We start from the raw sequence: 17145 nt of genomic DNA, 5'->3' as shown, positions 1-17145 counted from the left end.
CAGCAGATCTAGCTCCTGTGTTGGATGATGTTGTGCGCATAGTGAACTTTGTGAAGACGCGACCTTTGAGATGTCGCTTATTTGCGTCTTTGTGTACAGAAATGGGAGCGGAACATAAAATCTTATTGCTCCACACGGAGGTCAGGTGGCTGTCACGCGGCAAAGTGCTGGCCCGTGTGTATGAGTTGAAAGAGGAACTTAAAATATTTCTTACAAACGAGAGGTCCGATTATTCAAAGCTGCTTGCAAGTGATGAGTGGTGTGCAAAGCTGGCATACCTGGCTGATATATTTCAATATCTGAATGAACTAAACACACGGATGCAAGGTCGAAATGAAAACCTGCTTACAAGCACTGATAAAATGAACGGATTCCGTTTAAAGGTGCAGCTCTGGCAACAACATGTGCAGGGTGGCAACCTTCAGATGTTCCCACTCACCGAGAAACTGCATGATGACAATACTGCTGCAATGTGCGAAGCGATTGGCAGACATTTGAAAACTCTTGAGGAGAAGTTATCGTTCTGTTTCTCTTCAGCCTTCACAGAATGCCTTGACTGGGTTAGGGACCCATACAGCTCATTATCCGTTGCTGGAAAGGACATGACTTTAAAGGAGCAAGAGGAACTCGCTGAACTGAAGCAAGATCGCGGTTTAAAGCTAAAGTTTGCTGATCTTCCTTTGGACAGTTTTTGGTTATCTGTTGCCAAGGAGTTCCCCATTCTGGCCAACAAAGCTATTTTGACATTGCTCCCATTTTCAACTACATATCTATGTGAGCTGGGCTTCTCAAGCTTGACTGCGATAAAAACTAAAAACAGGGAGAAACTGAGAACTGTTGAGGAAGAGCTTCGTGTGTGTCTTTCCACCATTCCTGCCAGGATATCCCTTTTGTGTTTATCGAAACAGGCCCAGGTTTCACACTGAGTGAGTAAAATAAATTTAGAATCTATATTATTAACTATATGTATAATATGACTGTTTTAGTGTCATTTTGTGCTATTTTGGTTGTTGGTGTGCCCCAGGATTTTCTAAGTATAAAAAGTGTGCCGCGGCTCAAAAAAGGTTGAAAATCATTGCTCTAGAACACTGTAGCATTCTTATTTGCTTAGCTGTATAGATTGGGAAAGGATATTTTCAAGTAGGAGTCCAATTATGTGTAACATTAATGATATTTCTATGGTACTTCTGAAGGCCTAGAAGTGGCAGCATTGAAGTATTGTACACACAGTTAAGGCTTTATATGTATCTCAAAAACTATGTATCTCAAAAACTAACTATGTTATTTGTTACATAATTCTTTTGTATTTTTGTACATTATAGATATGCTGATTTCAACATTCTATTTAATGTATGTCTGTTATGTAAATTTATTCTTGATAATATTGTTGGCCATTTTGTTCTTACTATGACAATTTTGTCTGGATAACGGTATTTACATTATTCTCTGACATAATAATTATATATTATTGTTATTATATCTGATTGTTAGGTGTATATGAAGTTTCTTTGCCGTGCCTATTTGGTGGGTGCGAACCTGATACTGTGCACATTTTTGCTTCCTTTACTTTTGGTTTATTACCTTGTTTCTCACTCCACCTTTGTGTCTGTTGGCTTGGTTGTATTTGCTACCTATTATGGGCAGGCCTCGCCATCTTACACATGTATCTGGGTTGCCTAGTGACCGTGAACGCTTTCGTGTCATGCTGGCGGCGCGCGCCGCGGCTCTCTGCATCTTTATGTGAGGACCTGCGGGCCAGTCAGCTGACTGTCACGTGGGTGTCACATGATGCGGACGCCGCGGCTCGCCCCGCCCACTATGACGCGTAAGGCGTCATTAAAGGTCCTTGGGCACATGTTCACATGTTCCTAGCAGCTGTGCTCCATCTGCTAATTAGTGGACAGGCTATTTATGCGGCCCCAGTGTTCTCTACCTCCATGCCCCCTGACGAAGGCCTGCTGAAACGCGCGTAGGGGTGACACCACTAGGCCCCCCTTCCCTTTCTTTCCCCCATTTGATGCACCATCGGTATTTGCAATTTGGGTAACTATTGGCTATTCATTTTTTGATATTTTGCCTTTTACTTCTCATATGCTCTACTTGTCCCTTTCCTGCATACTTTCAGGTATTTGGGAATTGTCCCTTATCGGTGCTATTACCAATATATGTCTTTGTGGTGTTATTAACATACACCTCTAATTGTTGTCTATATTGGGTTATTGTGTGCGGGGGGGGGGGGTCTTTTGGTGTCCTTGGTTTTTTATCACATATGTGGCACCCTGTGCCTTTAAGCTCTTTCATGTATTACCTTTTTGACTTGTGTATTTAATAAAATTATATATTTTTTCTATGCTTATTTGGGGCTTTGTTGTCGCCTTTCTTTTTTCTTTCATTTTTTCATGTTCCCTTGCGATGCCCCCTGTACTCATATTACTATATCCTTATGTCTGCATATTAGTATTCCATGATTGATTGATATGATTATGCGGGCGTTTCTGTGGTATATTCTTTATATTTATATGTATCTCGTCTATAATGTACGCATCTCTCCTATCACTCCCTGAGGGTCTGTACTCCATTACTTCTTGAAGACAGTATTAACCTATAATGTTTCTCTGTTAATAGACTCCTATATACAGGTGCTTCTTACAAAATTAAAATATCATCAAAAAGTTCATTTATTTCAGTTCTTCAATACAAAAAGTGAAACTCCTATATTATATAGAGTCATTACAAACAGAGTGATCTATTTCAAGTGTTTATTTCTGTTAATGTTGATGATTATGGCTTACAGCCAATGAAAACACAAAAGTCATTATCTCAGTAAATTAGTAAATACTTTATAACAACAGCTTGAAAAATTATTTTAAAATCTGAAATGCTGGCCTACTGAAATGTATGTTCAGTAAATGCACTCAATACTTGGTCGGGGGGGCTCCTTTGGCATCAATGTGGCGTGGCATGTAGGCGATCAGCCTGTGGCACCGCTGAGGTGTTATGGAAGCCCAGGTTGCTTTGATAGCAGCCTTCAGCTCGTCTGCATTGTTGGGTCTGGTGTCTCTCATCTTCCTCTTGACAATACCCCATAGATTCTCTATAATAGATTCTCTATGGGGTTAAGATCAGGCGAGTTTGTTGGCCTATCAAGCACAGTGATACTGTTGTTTTTAAACCAGGTATTGGTACTTTTGTCAGTGTGGACAGGTGCCAAGTCCTGCTGGAGAATGACATTTCCATCTCCAAAAAGCTTGTCGGTAGAGGGAAGCATGAAGTGCTCTAAAGTTTCCTGGTAGACGGCTGCGCTGACTTTGGTCTTGATAAAACACAGTGGACCTACAACAGCAGATGACATGGCTCCCCAAACCATCACTGATTGTGGAAACTTCACACTAGACCTCAAGCAGATTGGATTGTGGCCTCTCCACTCTTCCTCCAGACTCTGAGACCTTGATTTCAAATGAAAATTGGAACTCTGGGACCTTGTGGAGTGTGTCAATGACTGCCTTCTGGACATCTGTCAAGTCAGCAGTCTTTATCATGATTGTGGAACCTACTGAAACAGACTAAGGGACCCTTTTACACACTTAGGAAGCCTTTGCAGGTGTTTTTTGTTCATTATTTTAATTTACTGAGATAATGACTTTTGTGTTTTCATTGGCTGTAAGCCATAATCATCAACATTACCAGAAATAAACACTTGAAATAGATCACTCTGTTTGTAATGACTCTATATAATATATCAGTTTCACTTTTTGGATTGAAGAACTGAAATAAATTAACTTTTTGATGATATTCTAATTTTGTGAGTTGCATTTGTATTTCAGTTATCATACTATGCAGCCTGCGGTACTGTCTGTGCAGATAATGCATGATGGAAGTGTGAATGTCCAATATATATTAGTTCCCTAGAAACGATAAGGCTAAGTGTCCATGGAATGTATTTGCTGTGGACCTCTGGTAGCAGAGGTCCAGCAGTGATACCAGCAGAGGTGTATACTGAGAAAAGGTGTGGTGTAGCTGCACACTTCACCCTTTGCTTGGCATGCTGCGGATCTTATACCTGAGCTCCTGTCAGTTTACGCAGTGGATATATTTTGAAGCAAGTGCATGAGATTTCTGGCACTGTAAAATGCAGAGGATTTTCATCTTTGCTGTTTTTGCACCATAGGAACTTAGCATAAAAAAAAACATACACATTAGAATAAAATAGAAATGTATTACTAAAAAAGGAGAAACACTACTTCTCTTTTACATACTTACATTTACCGTATATACTCGTGTATAAGCCAACTTTTCACTCTTCTCCATGCCCATGGGAGTGGACAGGAGTGAATATTAATTTTCTTTAAGAGAGCGCACTGTAGCCACAGCCGCTGGCTTCCTGTTGCGGCTCAGCTATCCTCTGTGCCCGCTATTAGAGTATGAACATTCACTCTTCTCCACTCCCTTAGGCGTGGAGAAGAGTGAATATTCATTCTCTTTAGTAGCGGGCACACAGGATCACTGAGCCGCTGCTGACACTGCACGCCATTAAAGAAAATGAATATTCACTCCTCTCCACGCCCATAGTACAGCAGTGGAGAGGAGTGAATATTCCAGGAGCTCACCTCAGTGTCTGAGAGCACATGGCAGTGACATCATGCGCTGCTCAGATGCTGAGATCAGATACTGGCAGAACAGAATGTAGCGCTGGAGCAGAGGGAAGGAAGGCGAGTAGGAGTGTTTATTTTTTTCATGTGTGCAGTGATGGGGGACCATGTTTAACAGGATGGGGATGGGGATGAGGAGTCCCATGCATACCAGGAAAGGGGTCCATGCATACCAGGACAGGGGTCTATGCATACCAGGATTGGGGATGATGGGCCATGCTTACCAGGATGGGGAAATTAGGTGCCTCGGCTTATATTCAGGTCGGCTTATACTGGAGTATATACGGTAATTAAAGAAACTAAACTTAAATACATGACGCACCCTTATCTGGTAGGCAGAATTCTATATTTTCTACATGTTTCTATCAATCCAAAAAGACTGAATTTGACATTACATGTCCTAATTCATTAAGCAAACTATTTTAATGTCTAGCGTAATCAGCGCGGTATGACATTGCTGTTAATGTTGGATTTTAAAACGTCTGGCAATCTGGACCATGTTAGCTGAGCATTCCACTTATCTCATCCTATTGAATCAATAAAGCCACTCAATAAAAGATGTTCAGAGAAAACCAAAAGACTAAATTGGAACATTACTGGAATTTATGCACTCTGTGGATTAAGATATTATTGGCAATAAACTAGCTCATCCTCCATATGCCAGGGGTTAGGCTTGGGGCACCTGAACGCACACTAGCTGTGGTCTGTAAAATGCTAACAATAATGTAATAAGACAACTATTATCAACATAAAGGAAAGGACAGCACATGGATACACTGCAATCATTTAATCAAAAATTCCTAATTTAACCTCAAATTGGAACATATGATTGCAAAGCTTTAGCAATCTAAACTGAATGTAAAGAGGATGTGACAAATAAAAGGAATTCAGAAATGCACAGAGGTCTAGAATAAAAAGTGGCTGCAGCCAGAGCATGCTGGGCAGTGCACAGAAATTGTAGCTCCATCTGTGACATTACCCATTTGTACTGCTTTTATATGTTTTAAGTTTTATTACTTTTGCAACAACAGCAAACTACTTTTTTTTTTTTTTTTTTAAACAATCCTTTGCAATGCAGTCTTTGGGTTCTAGCGACCAAAGTTATTAGGAGATTGGGTGCAATGCAATACCAAAACAGGTTATACAACTTGTGGTTATTCAGTTTGGAAAAATGAAGTCTAAGGGTACGTCCCCACAATCCGTAACCAGCAGTGCTTTGAACGCAGCATATTTTCGCTGCACCTAAAACGCTGTGTTCTAATGTCGCACTTGTTTTGTCAGTACATGCGGATCCACCTCGTGTAATGACATTCAATTGGTCAAAATCTGCAGCAGAGACTAGCGTCTAGTGATGCTCTACTTAAATATAATAGTCCCAAAGTTCCATTCAATGCAGAAAAGTGGCACTCATCATACATAAGATGTACTTTTATTAAACCATTGCTAAAAAAAAACCCTCATTGCTGAGGAGCTAGAGCCGATGCGTGCGGGCAACGGCTGTTTCGTGTGTAGAAACGTTTCTACAAGTCACAATGATGACAAGAGGGCATCCTTTATGTCTACAGAAAGAAGGTTTAATCATCATCATCATAGATTGTTTAGGGCTCATGCGGGCATCAATGCAAATTGGTGCGGGCATCAATGCAAATAGGTGCGGGCATCAATGCAAATTGGTGCGGGCATCAATGCAAATTGGTGCGGGCATCAATGCAAATTTGTGCGGGCATCAATGCAAATTGGTTTGAGCATGGACAGCAATGTATGGACTAGCCTGGCTCTCCTGACCCAAGCAGGATGGCCTCATAAAACTATATGAAGCTGTCATGCTCTGGTCAGGAGACCTGTGGGCTGTCCATACATTGCGGTCGGTGCTCAGACCAATTTACACAGATGTCTGCATGAGTCCTTACTGTAAGAGCAGTGAGATTATGGAACTCTACCATATGATGTTGTAATTATTAATTCTTTATAAAAAGTACAAGGAGAGTCTGGATGACTTTCTTGAAAACTATCTATAATATTACAGGTTATGGGCACTAGATTTTGTTATGTGACATTGATCTAAGGAACTTGTCTGATTGTCGTATATGGAGTTGGGAAGGAATTTTTCCATTAATATGGATCAATTAGTATTGGCTTCATAGGATTTTTGCCTTCCTCTGGATCAACACGTTAGATTATAGGTTGAACTGTATGGACTTGTGTCTACTTTCAACTTTAAAGCTATAAAACTATTAAATATTTGTTGTACATTTGTCTTCATTTGCACCAAGAGCCAAATATAATATAAAGGCATTCTACTGCTACAATATCAGGGACTGAACATAACACCAATTCCAACTACAGCATCTAAACAGTAAGGCTACATGCCCACGATCAGGAATAGCAGCATTTTGGATGCAGCTCACCTGCGCAGCATCCAAAACACTGCGTTCTACAGTACAAGCAGTGGATGGGATTTATAGACATCCCATGCCCACTGTGCTTGTTTTTTACGCTGCGTAAACTCACCCGCGGTGCGGGTTTATGAGCCGCAGCATGTCTATTTCTTTAGACTTTGACCGATTGAAATGTCATTACATGCGGTGGATCCGCATGTACTGACAAAACAAGTGAGGCATTGGAACGCAGTGTTTTGGCTACAGCGAAATTGTACTGCGTCCAAAGGGCTGCTGTTTCCTGATCGTGGGGACGTACCCTTAAAGGGAACCTGTCATGAGGTAAATATTATCTACCTGCAGCCATAGTAAGAATCTGCTGATTTATATATACTGTATATGCAAACCAAGGAAAAAGACAAAAAAAAGATAATAAATCCACAAGATTTGCAATGTATATAAAAGTATAAACTATATTGAAAAAATATATCGCATACAAAGAGTCCAGCAGTAAAAAAAAGTAGTCATAAACAGAACTGGAAAGAAGGGGGCAAAAATATGGACTGAGTATGTAAAATGCAAGGTATGCCAATATATGATTCAAAATATACAATGGGAAATATGCATAATGATAAGACTCAGTAGCCTGATAGAAGTCTACCCTTATGAGGTCCTCTCCTACTGGAATGAAGGCATACTTTTATATACATTACTTTACTTGTGGGCTTATTACCATTTTTGGTCCTTTTCCTTGGTTTGCATTTGTTTTTTTATTTGCACTCTTATTGTTATTACTTCCTATACCCTACAAAACAATTAGTCACATGAATATATACACTGCTCAAAAAAATAAAGGGAACACTTAAACAACAGAATATAACTCCAAGTACATCAAACTTCTGTGAAATTAAACTGTCCACTTAGGAAGCAGCACTGATTGACAATCAATTTCACATGCTGTTGTGCAAATGGAATAGACAATAGATGGAAATGATTGGCAATTATCAAGACACCCTCAATAAAGGAGTGGTTCTGCAGGTGGGGACCACAGACCACATCTCAGTACCAATGCTTTCTGGCTGATGTTTTGGTCACTTTTGAATGTTGGTTGTGCTTTCACACTCATGGTAGCATGAGACGGACTTTACAAGCCACAGAAGTTGCTCAGGTAGTGCAGCTCATCCAGGATGGCACATCAATGCGAGCTGTGGCAAGAAGGTTTGCCATGTCTGTCAGCGTAGTGTCCAGAGGCTGGAGGCGCTACCAGGAGACAGGCCAGTACACCAGGAGACGTGGAGGGGGCCGTAGGAGGGCAACAACCCAGCAGCAGGACCGCTACCTCCGCCTTTGTGCAAGGAGGAACAGGAGGAGCACTGCCAGAGCCCTGCAAAATGACCTCCAGCAGGCCACAAATGTGCATGTGTCTGCACAAACGGTTAGAAATCGACTCCATGAGGGTGGTATGAGGGACCAACGTCCAAAGATGGGGGTTGTGCTCACAGCCCAACACCGTGCAGGACGCTTGGCATTTGCCACAGAGCACTAGGATTGGCAAAGTCGCCACTGGTGCCCTGAGCTCTTCACAGATGAAAGCAGGTTCACACTGAGCACATGTGATAGACGTGTCAGAGTCTGGAGACGCCGTGGAGAGCGATCTGCTGCCTGTAACATCATTCAGCAAGACCGGTTTGGCAGTGGGTCAGTAATTGTGTGGGGTGGCATTTCTTTGGAGGGCCGCACAGCCCTCCATGTGCTCGCCAGAGGTAGCCTGACTGCCATTAGGTACCGAGATGAGATCCTCAGACCCCTTGTGAGACCATATGCTGGTGCGGTTGGCCCTGGGTTCCTCCTAATGCAGGACAATGCCAGACCTCATGTGGCTGGAGTGTATCAGCAGTTCCTGCAAGATGAAGGCATTGAAGCTATGGACTGGCCAGCCCGTTCCCCAGACCTGAATCTGATTGAGGACATCTGGAGCATCATGTCTCGTTCCATCAACCAACGTCATGTTGCACCAAAGACTGTCCAGGAGTTGGCGGATGCTTTAGTCCAGGTCTGGGAGGAGATCCCACAGGAGACCATCCGCAACCTCATCAGGAGCATGCCCAGACATTGTAGGGAGGTCATACAGGCACGTGGAGGCCACACACAATACTGAGCCTCATTTTGACTTGTTTTAAGGACATTACATCAAAGTTGGATCAGCCTGTAGTGTGTTTTTCCACTTTAATTTTGGGGGTGACTCCAAATCCAGGCCTCCATTGGTTAATACATTTGATTTCCATTGATGATTTTTGTGTGATTTAGTCTTTTTCTATATCTTTTTAGGGTAATTTTTGACTAGATTGATACATATGTCCACTACTCGGACAACTCCTTCTCAATTACTATATTCCATTGTAAAATAAAAACAGCCTGGACTCACCTCCGGAGCCAGCTACTAATGGGCCGCTTCGCTCTCGCTTCCTTCAGACGAAACGGACGTCTGAAGGAAGACAGGGCACCAGCTCTTCTTCTGGATGTCAGTTTCATCAAGGAAGTGAAAGTAAAGTGGCTCATTAGTGGCCGATGATTGGCAGCAGGGCTTACGCGACAATAATAATGTCACGTAAACCCCAGGGCCGGCATCTGCTGATATGGTGCCGACACCAGGGATGAGTAAAGGCTGTTTTTATTTTACAAGCTGAAATATGATTATTGAGAAAAGGTTGTACGAGTAGTGGATAGTCCCTTTAAGAAGTCCTCTATTTCTTTTATGTCTAGTAATAACAACTATGTATACAAACGATGCTGCTATAGTAGTGAAAACAAATAATGCACACTATATGGTCAAATGTATTGGGACACCTACATATTACAACTAAAGTAGCTTTTAGGACATATCCTTCTAAACCCATAGACATTAATATGAAGCTGATCACCATCTTTGCAGTTAAAACAGCTACTACTCTTCTGGCTATGTTAACTACAAGATTTAGGAGTGTGTCTGTGCGAATTCTTACCCATTCATCCATAAGAGCATTTTTGAGGTCAGACAATGATATTGGACGAGGGCCTGGTTCACAAATCCTGTTCTAGTTCATACCAAAAGTATTGGATGGTGTTGAGGTCAGGAGATCTAAGCATCCAGTCAAGTTCTTCCACAACAAACTCCCCCAACCGTGCCTTTATGGACTTTCTTCGTGCACTGGGGCACAGTCATGCTTGATCAGAGAAGGACTTTACCCAAACTTTCCCCATAAAGTTGGAAGCATACAATTTAGATATAATTCAAAATGTCCTGATATATTGAAGCATTATGATTTTCCTTCACTGGAAGTAAGGGGCCTAGCCAACCCCAGAAAAACAACTCCATAGTATTATCCCTCCTTCAATAAACTATACAGTTGGCACAATTCAATCAGGCAGGTAACATTTTCTTGGCTTTGACAAATCCAGACTGATCTATCACACTGCCATATAGAGAACCGTGATTTGTCACTCCATAGAACACACTCCCACTGCTCCACCGTCTTCTGGTGGCTTGATGTAAACCATTATATATGATGCTTTCCATTGTGCTTGGTGATGTAAGGCTTGCATGCTGCTCGGCCATGGAAACCCATGCTATGGAGCTGATGGCCCACAGTTTTTGCGCGGATGTTAATGCCAGAGAAGAAGTCTTAAGAGGGTTGGTGACTTTTATACAAAAAGCACCTCACCATGCAGTGACACCGCAGTAACTTCACATGGTCTCCACTTCGTGGATGAGTTATGTGGTTCCTAAACGTTTCCACTTTTCAGTAATACCACTCACAGATGATGATGGAATATTTAGGCGGGATGAAATTTCATGAACTGACTTGTTACACCGGTGACATCCTGTTACAGGGCCACGCTGGTATCCGTGAGCTCCTTAGAATGACCCATTCTCTCACAAATGTGTGTAAATGCAGACAGCATGGCGCGGGCATGGATTTTATACACCTGTGGTAATGAGTCAGAGTGAAAAATCTGAATTCCAAGATTATGAGGTGTGTCCCAATACTTTTATCCAAACGTCATATCTTAGTTCTAGATGTATTTGCCTCCCAGGACAAATATAGAACAAAAAGAAATTTGTGGCTAGAAATTATTTTAGCATTTTTGGGACAATATGCAACTTTGCGGCACCCATATAACACGTACATGTGTCATGTTTACAGCTTGTATAGATGGTTACGGAGAGGTGTCCAATATATTTATTCAATCTAGTAATTTCATACCACTGGAGCTGAAGGTAGCAATGAACGCCATATCCTTGTACATCTGCAGGTCCCCATATACAGATTACATTAGTGATAACAGCCCAGCAACCACTAATACCAGGGATCTGTGTAAAAAAACTTAAAAGGGTTGTCCACTACTCGAACCACTCCTTCTCAATTGCTATATTCTCCCTTATAAAATGACAACAGCTATACTCACCACCGGTGTGGCCGCCACTCCAGTGATGATGCACTGGAGCTCTTGGTGCTCACATGAGCCCTGCAGCCCATCAGTGGTCACTTGACTCTCACTTCCTTTGGAGGTAACTGACATTCGGAAGAAGTAAGAGAGCAGCAGAAGCTCTCACTTCTTACAGGTGTCTGTCTCTTACGAAGGAAGTGAGAGTAAAGCGGCCATTGATTGGCTGCAGGGCTCGCGTGACATAACGTCACATGAGCCCCTGGAAAGCCAGTACTGTCATCAATGGAATGGCATCAGCACCGGATTGCTCTTGTCAGATTAGAAAGGGGAATATAGAAAATGAGATGGAGTAGTGGACAACCCCTTAATCCCCTTCACAACACGAAATATGACATATATTTACGCCCCTGACTTTGATGCAGGAACGGGCGCTGAGCCCTCATCTTTCCCCACACATGACAGCTGCTGGGTATTTGCACATTTTATTTTTATCTTAGCTTTGGTTGATTTAATCAGCAGTCATGTGCCTTTAACAGCGGTGGGTGCATCGGAGCTCCACCTGCAACTGTTAACCAGTCAATCTCTGACAGCAGGATTTAACAAGCGCCGACTGGAAGCACATCACAAATCCCGCCATCGGTGGCCCTGTCACATGATCGCAGGGCTCCCATGGGTTGTGATGAGAGCCGGGGGTCTGCAGAAGACCCCAGTGCCTATCATTATTATACTCCTGTGAACGCCGGCTCATGGCCAGCGTTCATAGGAGATCATGATTACAGCTATGTGTAGCACAGGCGATCAGACAATCTCAGTTTCAAGTCTCATAAGGAGACTATTAAATAAACTAATAAGTAAAATATGCATTTTTTAAAAAAAATATATGAAAAAATAAATAAATAAAAATTCAAATCACCCCCCTTTTGCCCCATTGAAAATAAAACAATTTAAAAAACAACAACACATATTTGGTATTGCTGCATTCAGAAATGTCCGATCTATCAAAATATAAAGTAAATTAATCAGATCAGTAAAAGGCGTAAAGAGAAAAAAAAAGCGAATGACCAGAAATAGCTTTTTTTGGATGCCGCAACATTGCAATAAAATGCAATAAGATGCGATCAGAACATCGTATCTACGTCAAAATGGTATAGATAAAAACATCATAAGTCATCACACAGCCCCAGATCCTGAAAAATAAAAATGCTACGAGCCTCGGAAAATGGTGACAAACGCAACATCTTTTTTCATACAAATTTTGGAACTTTTTTTTGCCACTGAAATAAAAAATAAACTATACACGTTTGGTATTGCGTACTCATACTGACCTGGGGAATCATATTGCCAGGTGAGTTTTACTATAATTAAAAAAAAAAACATTTGTGGAATTACACTTTTTTTGCAATTTCACCGCACTTGGAATTTGTTTCTTGTTTTCTAGTACACAATATGGTAAAATCAATGGTGCCATTCAAAAGTACAACTCGTCCCGCAAAAAACAAGCCCTCATATGGCTATATTGACAGAAAAATAAAAATGTCATGGCGCTTGGAACAAGGGAAGGAAAAAAATCGAAAACGAAAAAACGGAAGATGGTTCGGGGGTGAAAGAATAAAATAAAAATTGACAAATAGAGTGTTTGGGCTGAATAAACATTGTTTCCGATAATCGGGAAGGGACTTCAAAGTAGCAGTTAGCGAAACTTATTTCCTAAAGATTTCCAACATTCTTTTAAATAAAAAAGGTAAAGAACAAAGTTAGATCGGCCCTCTTGAAGACTCTGTTGCACGCTCCACTGGGGAAAGAATGATGCCCCCTTCACAGAGGGCCCTGGCAGCAAATCGCCCCACACTGTCTTCCCTGTATGCCCACTACTCACCAAAGAAAGAAAAAAAAAGGATGACATATACAACAATATAAAGGAATAACAAATTTGACATATTTGGGGGTGTTCATTCTTAGATCATTTTTCTTTGTTGACTATGAGCTATAATTTATTTCAGCAAAGCAATTTTCATATAAAATAATGTAGGCTCCGGGAAAAACAAGTGAGGAATGCTCATCCAGCTTTTCTTACTGATGGTTAGGATCATATCATTAAATATGTTTCTGGGTCATGGAAACTGTCAGAAAAGTTGGCTCAAAAGATTACACAAATCCAAACTATAGATTATACCTGACTAATGGAATGATGTTACACTGATAGGAAGTTCAGAAGTAAATAATATAGTCCATGGAGAATTTCAAGTTTAAAGGGTAGTTACAGTAATGATGGATGGAAGGAAAAATACTTACAAATACGTTGGATTTGTATTGGACAAGTGCAAAATAGGAGAGTCAATAGGTTGCACAGCTGCTAAAATATCCTGTTCAATAGCCATTGGAAGAACGGCATAGCCGCAGTAGTCAATGTGCTCCCCTATAACACATAACAAAAACCTACATTAGTAAGCAGTAAGTCATTCACATAGGCAAGAGTAAAAACAAATCCCGGCACTCACATGTGGAGAATTAATCTCATTTATTTCCACATCCAAAAACGTTTCAGCTCATCCAGAGCCTTTGACAATTGACAAAGGCTCTGGATGAGCTGAAACGTTTTGGGATGTGGAAATAAACAAGATTAATTCACCACAGTGCCGGGATTCGTTTTTGCTCTTGGACACATCATTTCTCCTCGTGCACCACGAAAGGATTGCAGAGTGCCGACCATTTTTTTAACGTTATATTCACATAAGCAAGGCTCAGGTCACACTCCATGTTGGATATACAATGTCATAAAATGTTGCTGCCTTTTTTACATAATCCTCAAAAAGACATATTGCAGTTACAGAACAGAAAGTCATGAATGAAACAGGCGTCTACCTCCGAATCTTGATTTTTTTTTTGGGTTGGGTGAAGAAACATGGCCAATGTGTCACGGGTGTGTCAGAGGTGACACACAGTCGCCCTGCAGTTGGTTGCAGGAGTTCTCTATGTTTGGCATTACAGACATCTTCTTAGAGGCGGTCTCTAGGACCTAGCGACTACCTGCCTCTGGCTAATTAACTCCCTGGCCTGGGTGTATAAATACCTGGTGTGTTCTAGAGGGAGGTGCCAGTGATATTCATTATTCCTTGTGAAGGCTTAGCAAGAGCAGTACCTTTTCCTCTCAGGAGCTTGAGGAAGTGTTTGTGCATTTGTCTGGAGTCATCTAAAGCTAAGCACGTTTCCCCTGTTTGCCCTTCCTTGTTGTCCATATACAGGGACATTAGGGGAGACCGGTTGATGCTAGATCAACCTAGGAGGTCTCCACTTTCCCCCCTTTCCCTAGAGTCTGGGCTCCCTTTCCCTCTTCCCTTTGTGTTGCACTAAGTCTTTCCCACACCTTGCATGACAAAATGTTAACTAGAAAGATTTCACTTGCCTCATAACTTATTCCAATAAGGGAAAGGATAGAAGATTTCTGTTACTGCTAACAAGCCTAACGAGGTGTGCGAGAGAGACAGAGAGAGAGACAGAGACTGCTGCCTCTCACCAGCCTGACATGGGTCACTGGTTTAACTGTTTAAAAAAAGAGAAACTCAGCAAACCCATATTAACCATTAAATTCACCTTCCACCGTTCATGCTTGTTTTGAATAAATGGAAATGAATTTAAAAAAAAAAATGCGTTCCACTAGAACCGGCAAGGAATTTCCACAAACGACTACTGAAACGATAGACATGAACAGTTGAAATACCTCTTGTATGCTGTAACATTTACATTACTCTCCTCTGGAAATATGGGGCCAAGGTCAAGACCCGGCAATGCAGTACCACACCTTTAAAAAGGACATTTAATCAAATTTCTAATGTTGAACTGGACACACAATATAGTTGCTGCGAATGAGAATAAAAAGGTTTTTTTTTTAAATTTCGCATCTCTGTTGTGGAGATATTAGAAATGAAAGTATTTGGCACCTAATGACTCTTGTTAAGTCCAAGTGGGTGTTATTAGATCTGTATGATGGTGACCAATCATAAGCAGGCAGCAACACTCAGGAGAAAGAAGAACACTCCACACAATAGCATAGAGCAGGTTTCTCAGTGTGTGAGATGTAATGATACAGCCCTGATCTCCTGTTCTAACTTCTTACGTGAGTCGGAGTGGGGGAGGGGGCAGTGCAGCTGGGTTTAGCTGTGTCACATTACAAACCCTTCTATCAACTCTCACCCTCAAAAGCATGGTAACTTCTGCTGTACTGCCCCTCCCCATACTGCCTGTCCAGTGATTTTTTTTGTATTGGAGAAAAAAAAAACTTTCTCTAATTAGTTTGCTGCAACCTATTTCCAGCACACAGATTTTCGTCCACGTGTCCATTTTATTATCAGTGTAGAATCTGTATTTTTTGTATGGAAAAAATCCAAGAACCATTAATTAGGATGGCCTCAGATCAAATAAGGACATTATTTTTTTTTGGACACTCAGTCCTCAAAAAAGAAACAAAAAACCCCAAACACAGACATTTGAACAGCTTCATAGATTATAATGTTCTATCTGTGAAAATCGTATATAAAATCATATTTCAAAGGTTGTTAAAGTGTCGATAATGACTTTTAGGATTGCTACTTCCAATAGGTGGCACCAGAGTTCAAGTCCTCTTCCTCTCTGAAGAGACAATTTGCATATTTAAAGTATGGCCTTAAAAGACAATGAGGAAATTTACTTTCACCAGAAATTTCATTCTGGACCTAATCGATAATATACCAATTTACACTGCTCAAAAAAATAAAGGGAACACTCAAATAACACATCCTAGATCCGAATGAATAAAATATTCTCATTGAATACTTTATTCTGTACAAAGTTGAATGTGCTGACAACAAAATCACACAAAAATCATCAATGGAAATCAAATTTATTAACCAATGGAGGCCTGGATTTGGAGTCAACCCCAAAATTAAAGTGGAAAAACACACTACAGGCTGATCCAACTTTGATGTAATGTCCTTAAAACAAGTCAAAATGAGGCTTAGTATTGTGTGTGTGGCCTCCACGTGCCTGTATGACCTCCCTACAACACCTGGACATGCTCCTGATGAGGTTGCGGATGGTCTCCTGTGGGATCTCCTCCCAGACCTGGACTAAAGCATTCGCCAACTCCTGGACAGTCTGTGGTGCAACATGACGTTCGTGGATGGAGCGAGACATGATGTCCCAGATGTGCTCAATCGGATTCAGGTCTGGGGAACGGGCGGGCCAGTCCATAGCTTCAATGCCTTCATCTTGTAGGAACTGCTGACAAACTCCAGCCACATGAGGTCTGGCATTGTCCTGCATTAGGAGGAACCCAGGGCCAACCACACCAGCATATGGTCTCACAAGGGGTCTGAGGATCTCATCTTGGTACCTAATGGCAGTCAGGCTACCTCTGGCGAGCACATGGAGGGCTGTGCGGCCCTCCAAAGAAATGCCACCCCACACCATTACTGACCCACTGCCAAATCGGGCATGCTGAAGGATGTTGCAGGCAGCAGATCGCTCTCCGCGGCGTCTCCAGACTCTGTCACGTCTGTCACATGTGCTCAGTGTGAACCTGCTTTCATCTGTGAAGAGCACAGGGCGCCAGTGGCGACTTTGCCAATCCTGGTGTTCTGTGGCAAATGCCAAGCGTCCTGCACGGTGTTGGGCTGGGAGCACAACCCCCATCTGTGACGTTGGGCCCTCATACC

The 17145-nt window shown here is 41.7% G+C and overlaps 1 protein-coding gene across 2 annotated transcripts in view; it reads right to left on the bottom strand.

Annotated features, from left to right (window-relative positions):
* The window catches only part of GALK2 (galactokinase 2), a 430984-nt gene that overhangs the window by 370553 nt on the left and 43286 nt on the right, over positions 1-17145 (bottom strand). For both annotated transcript variants that reach the window (XM_073653081.1, XM_073653082.1), the window contains one exon: positions 13748-13871. In XM_073653081.1, coding sequence (XP_073509182.1) covers positions 13748-13871 — 124 coding nt within the window. The remainder of the gene's footprint in view (positions 1-13747; positions 13872-17145) is intronic.

The sequence above is a fragment of the Phyllobates terribilis genome, unplaced genomic scaffold, assembly GCF_046119375.1.
Source record: "Phyllobates terribilis strain yellow unplaced genomic scaffold, ASM4611937v1 Scaffold_11__3_contigs__length_659146591, whole genome shotgun sequence".
Taxonomy (NCBI): Eukaryota; Metazoa; Chordata; class Amphibia; order Anura; family Dendrobatidae; genus Phyllobates; species Phyllobates terribilis.
This window is presented reverse-complemented; position numbering and strand designations above follow the sequence as displayed.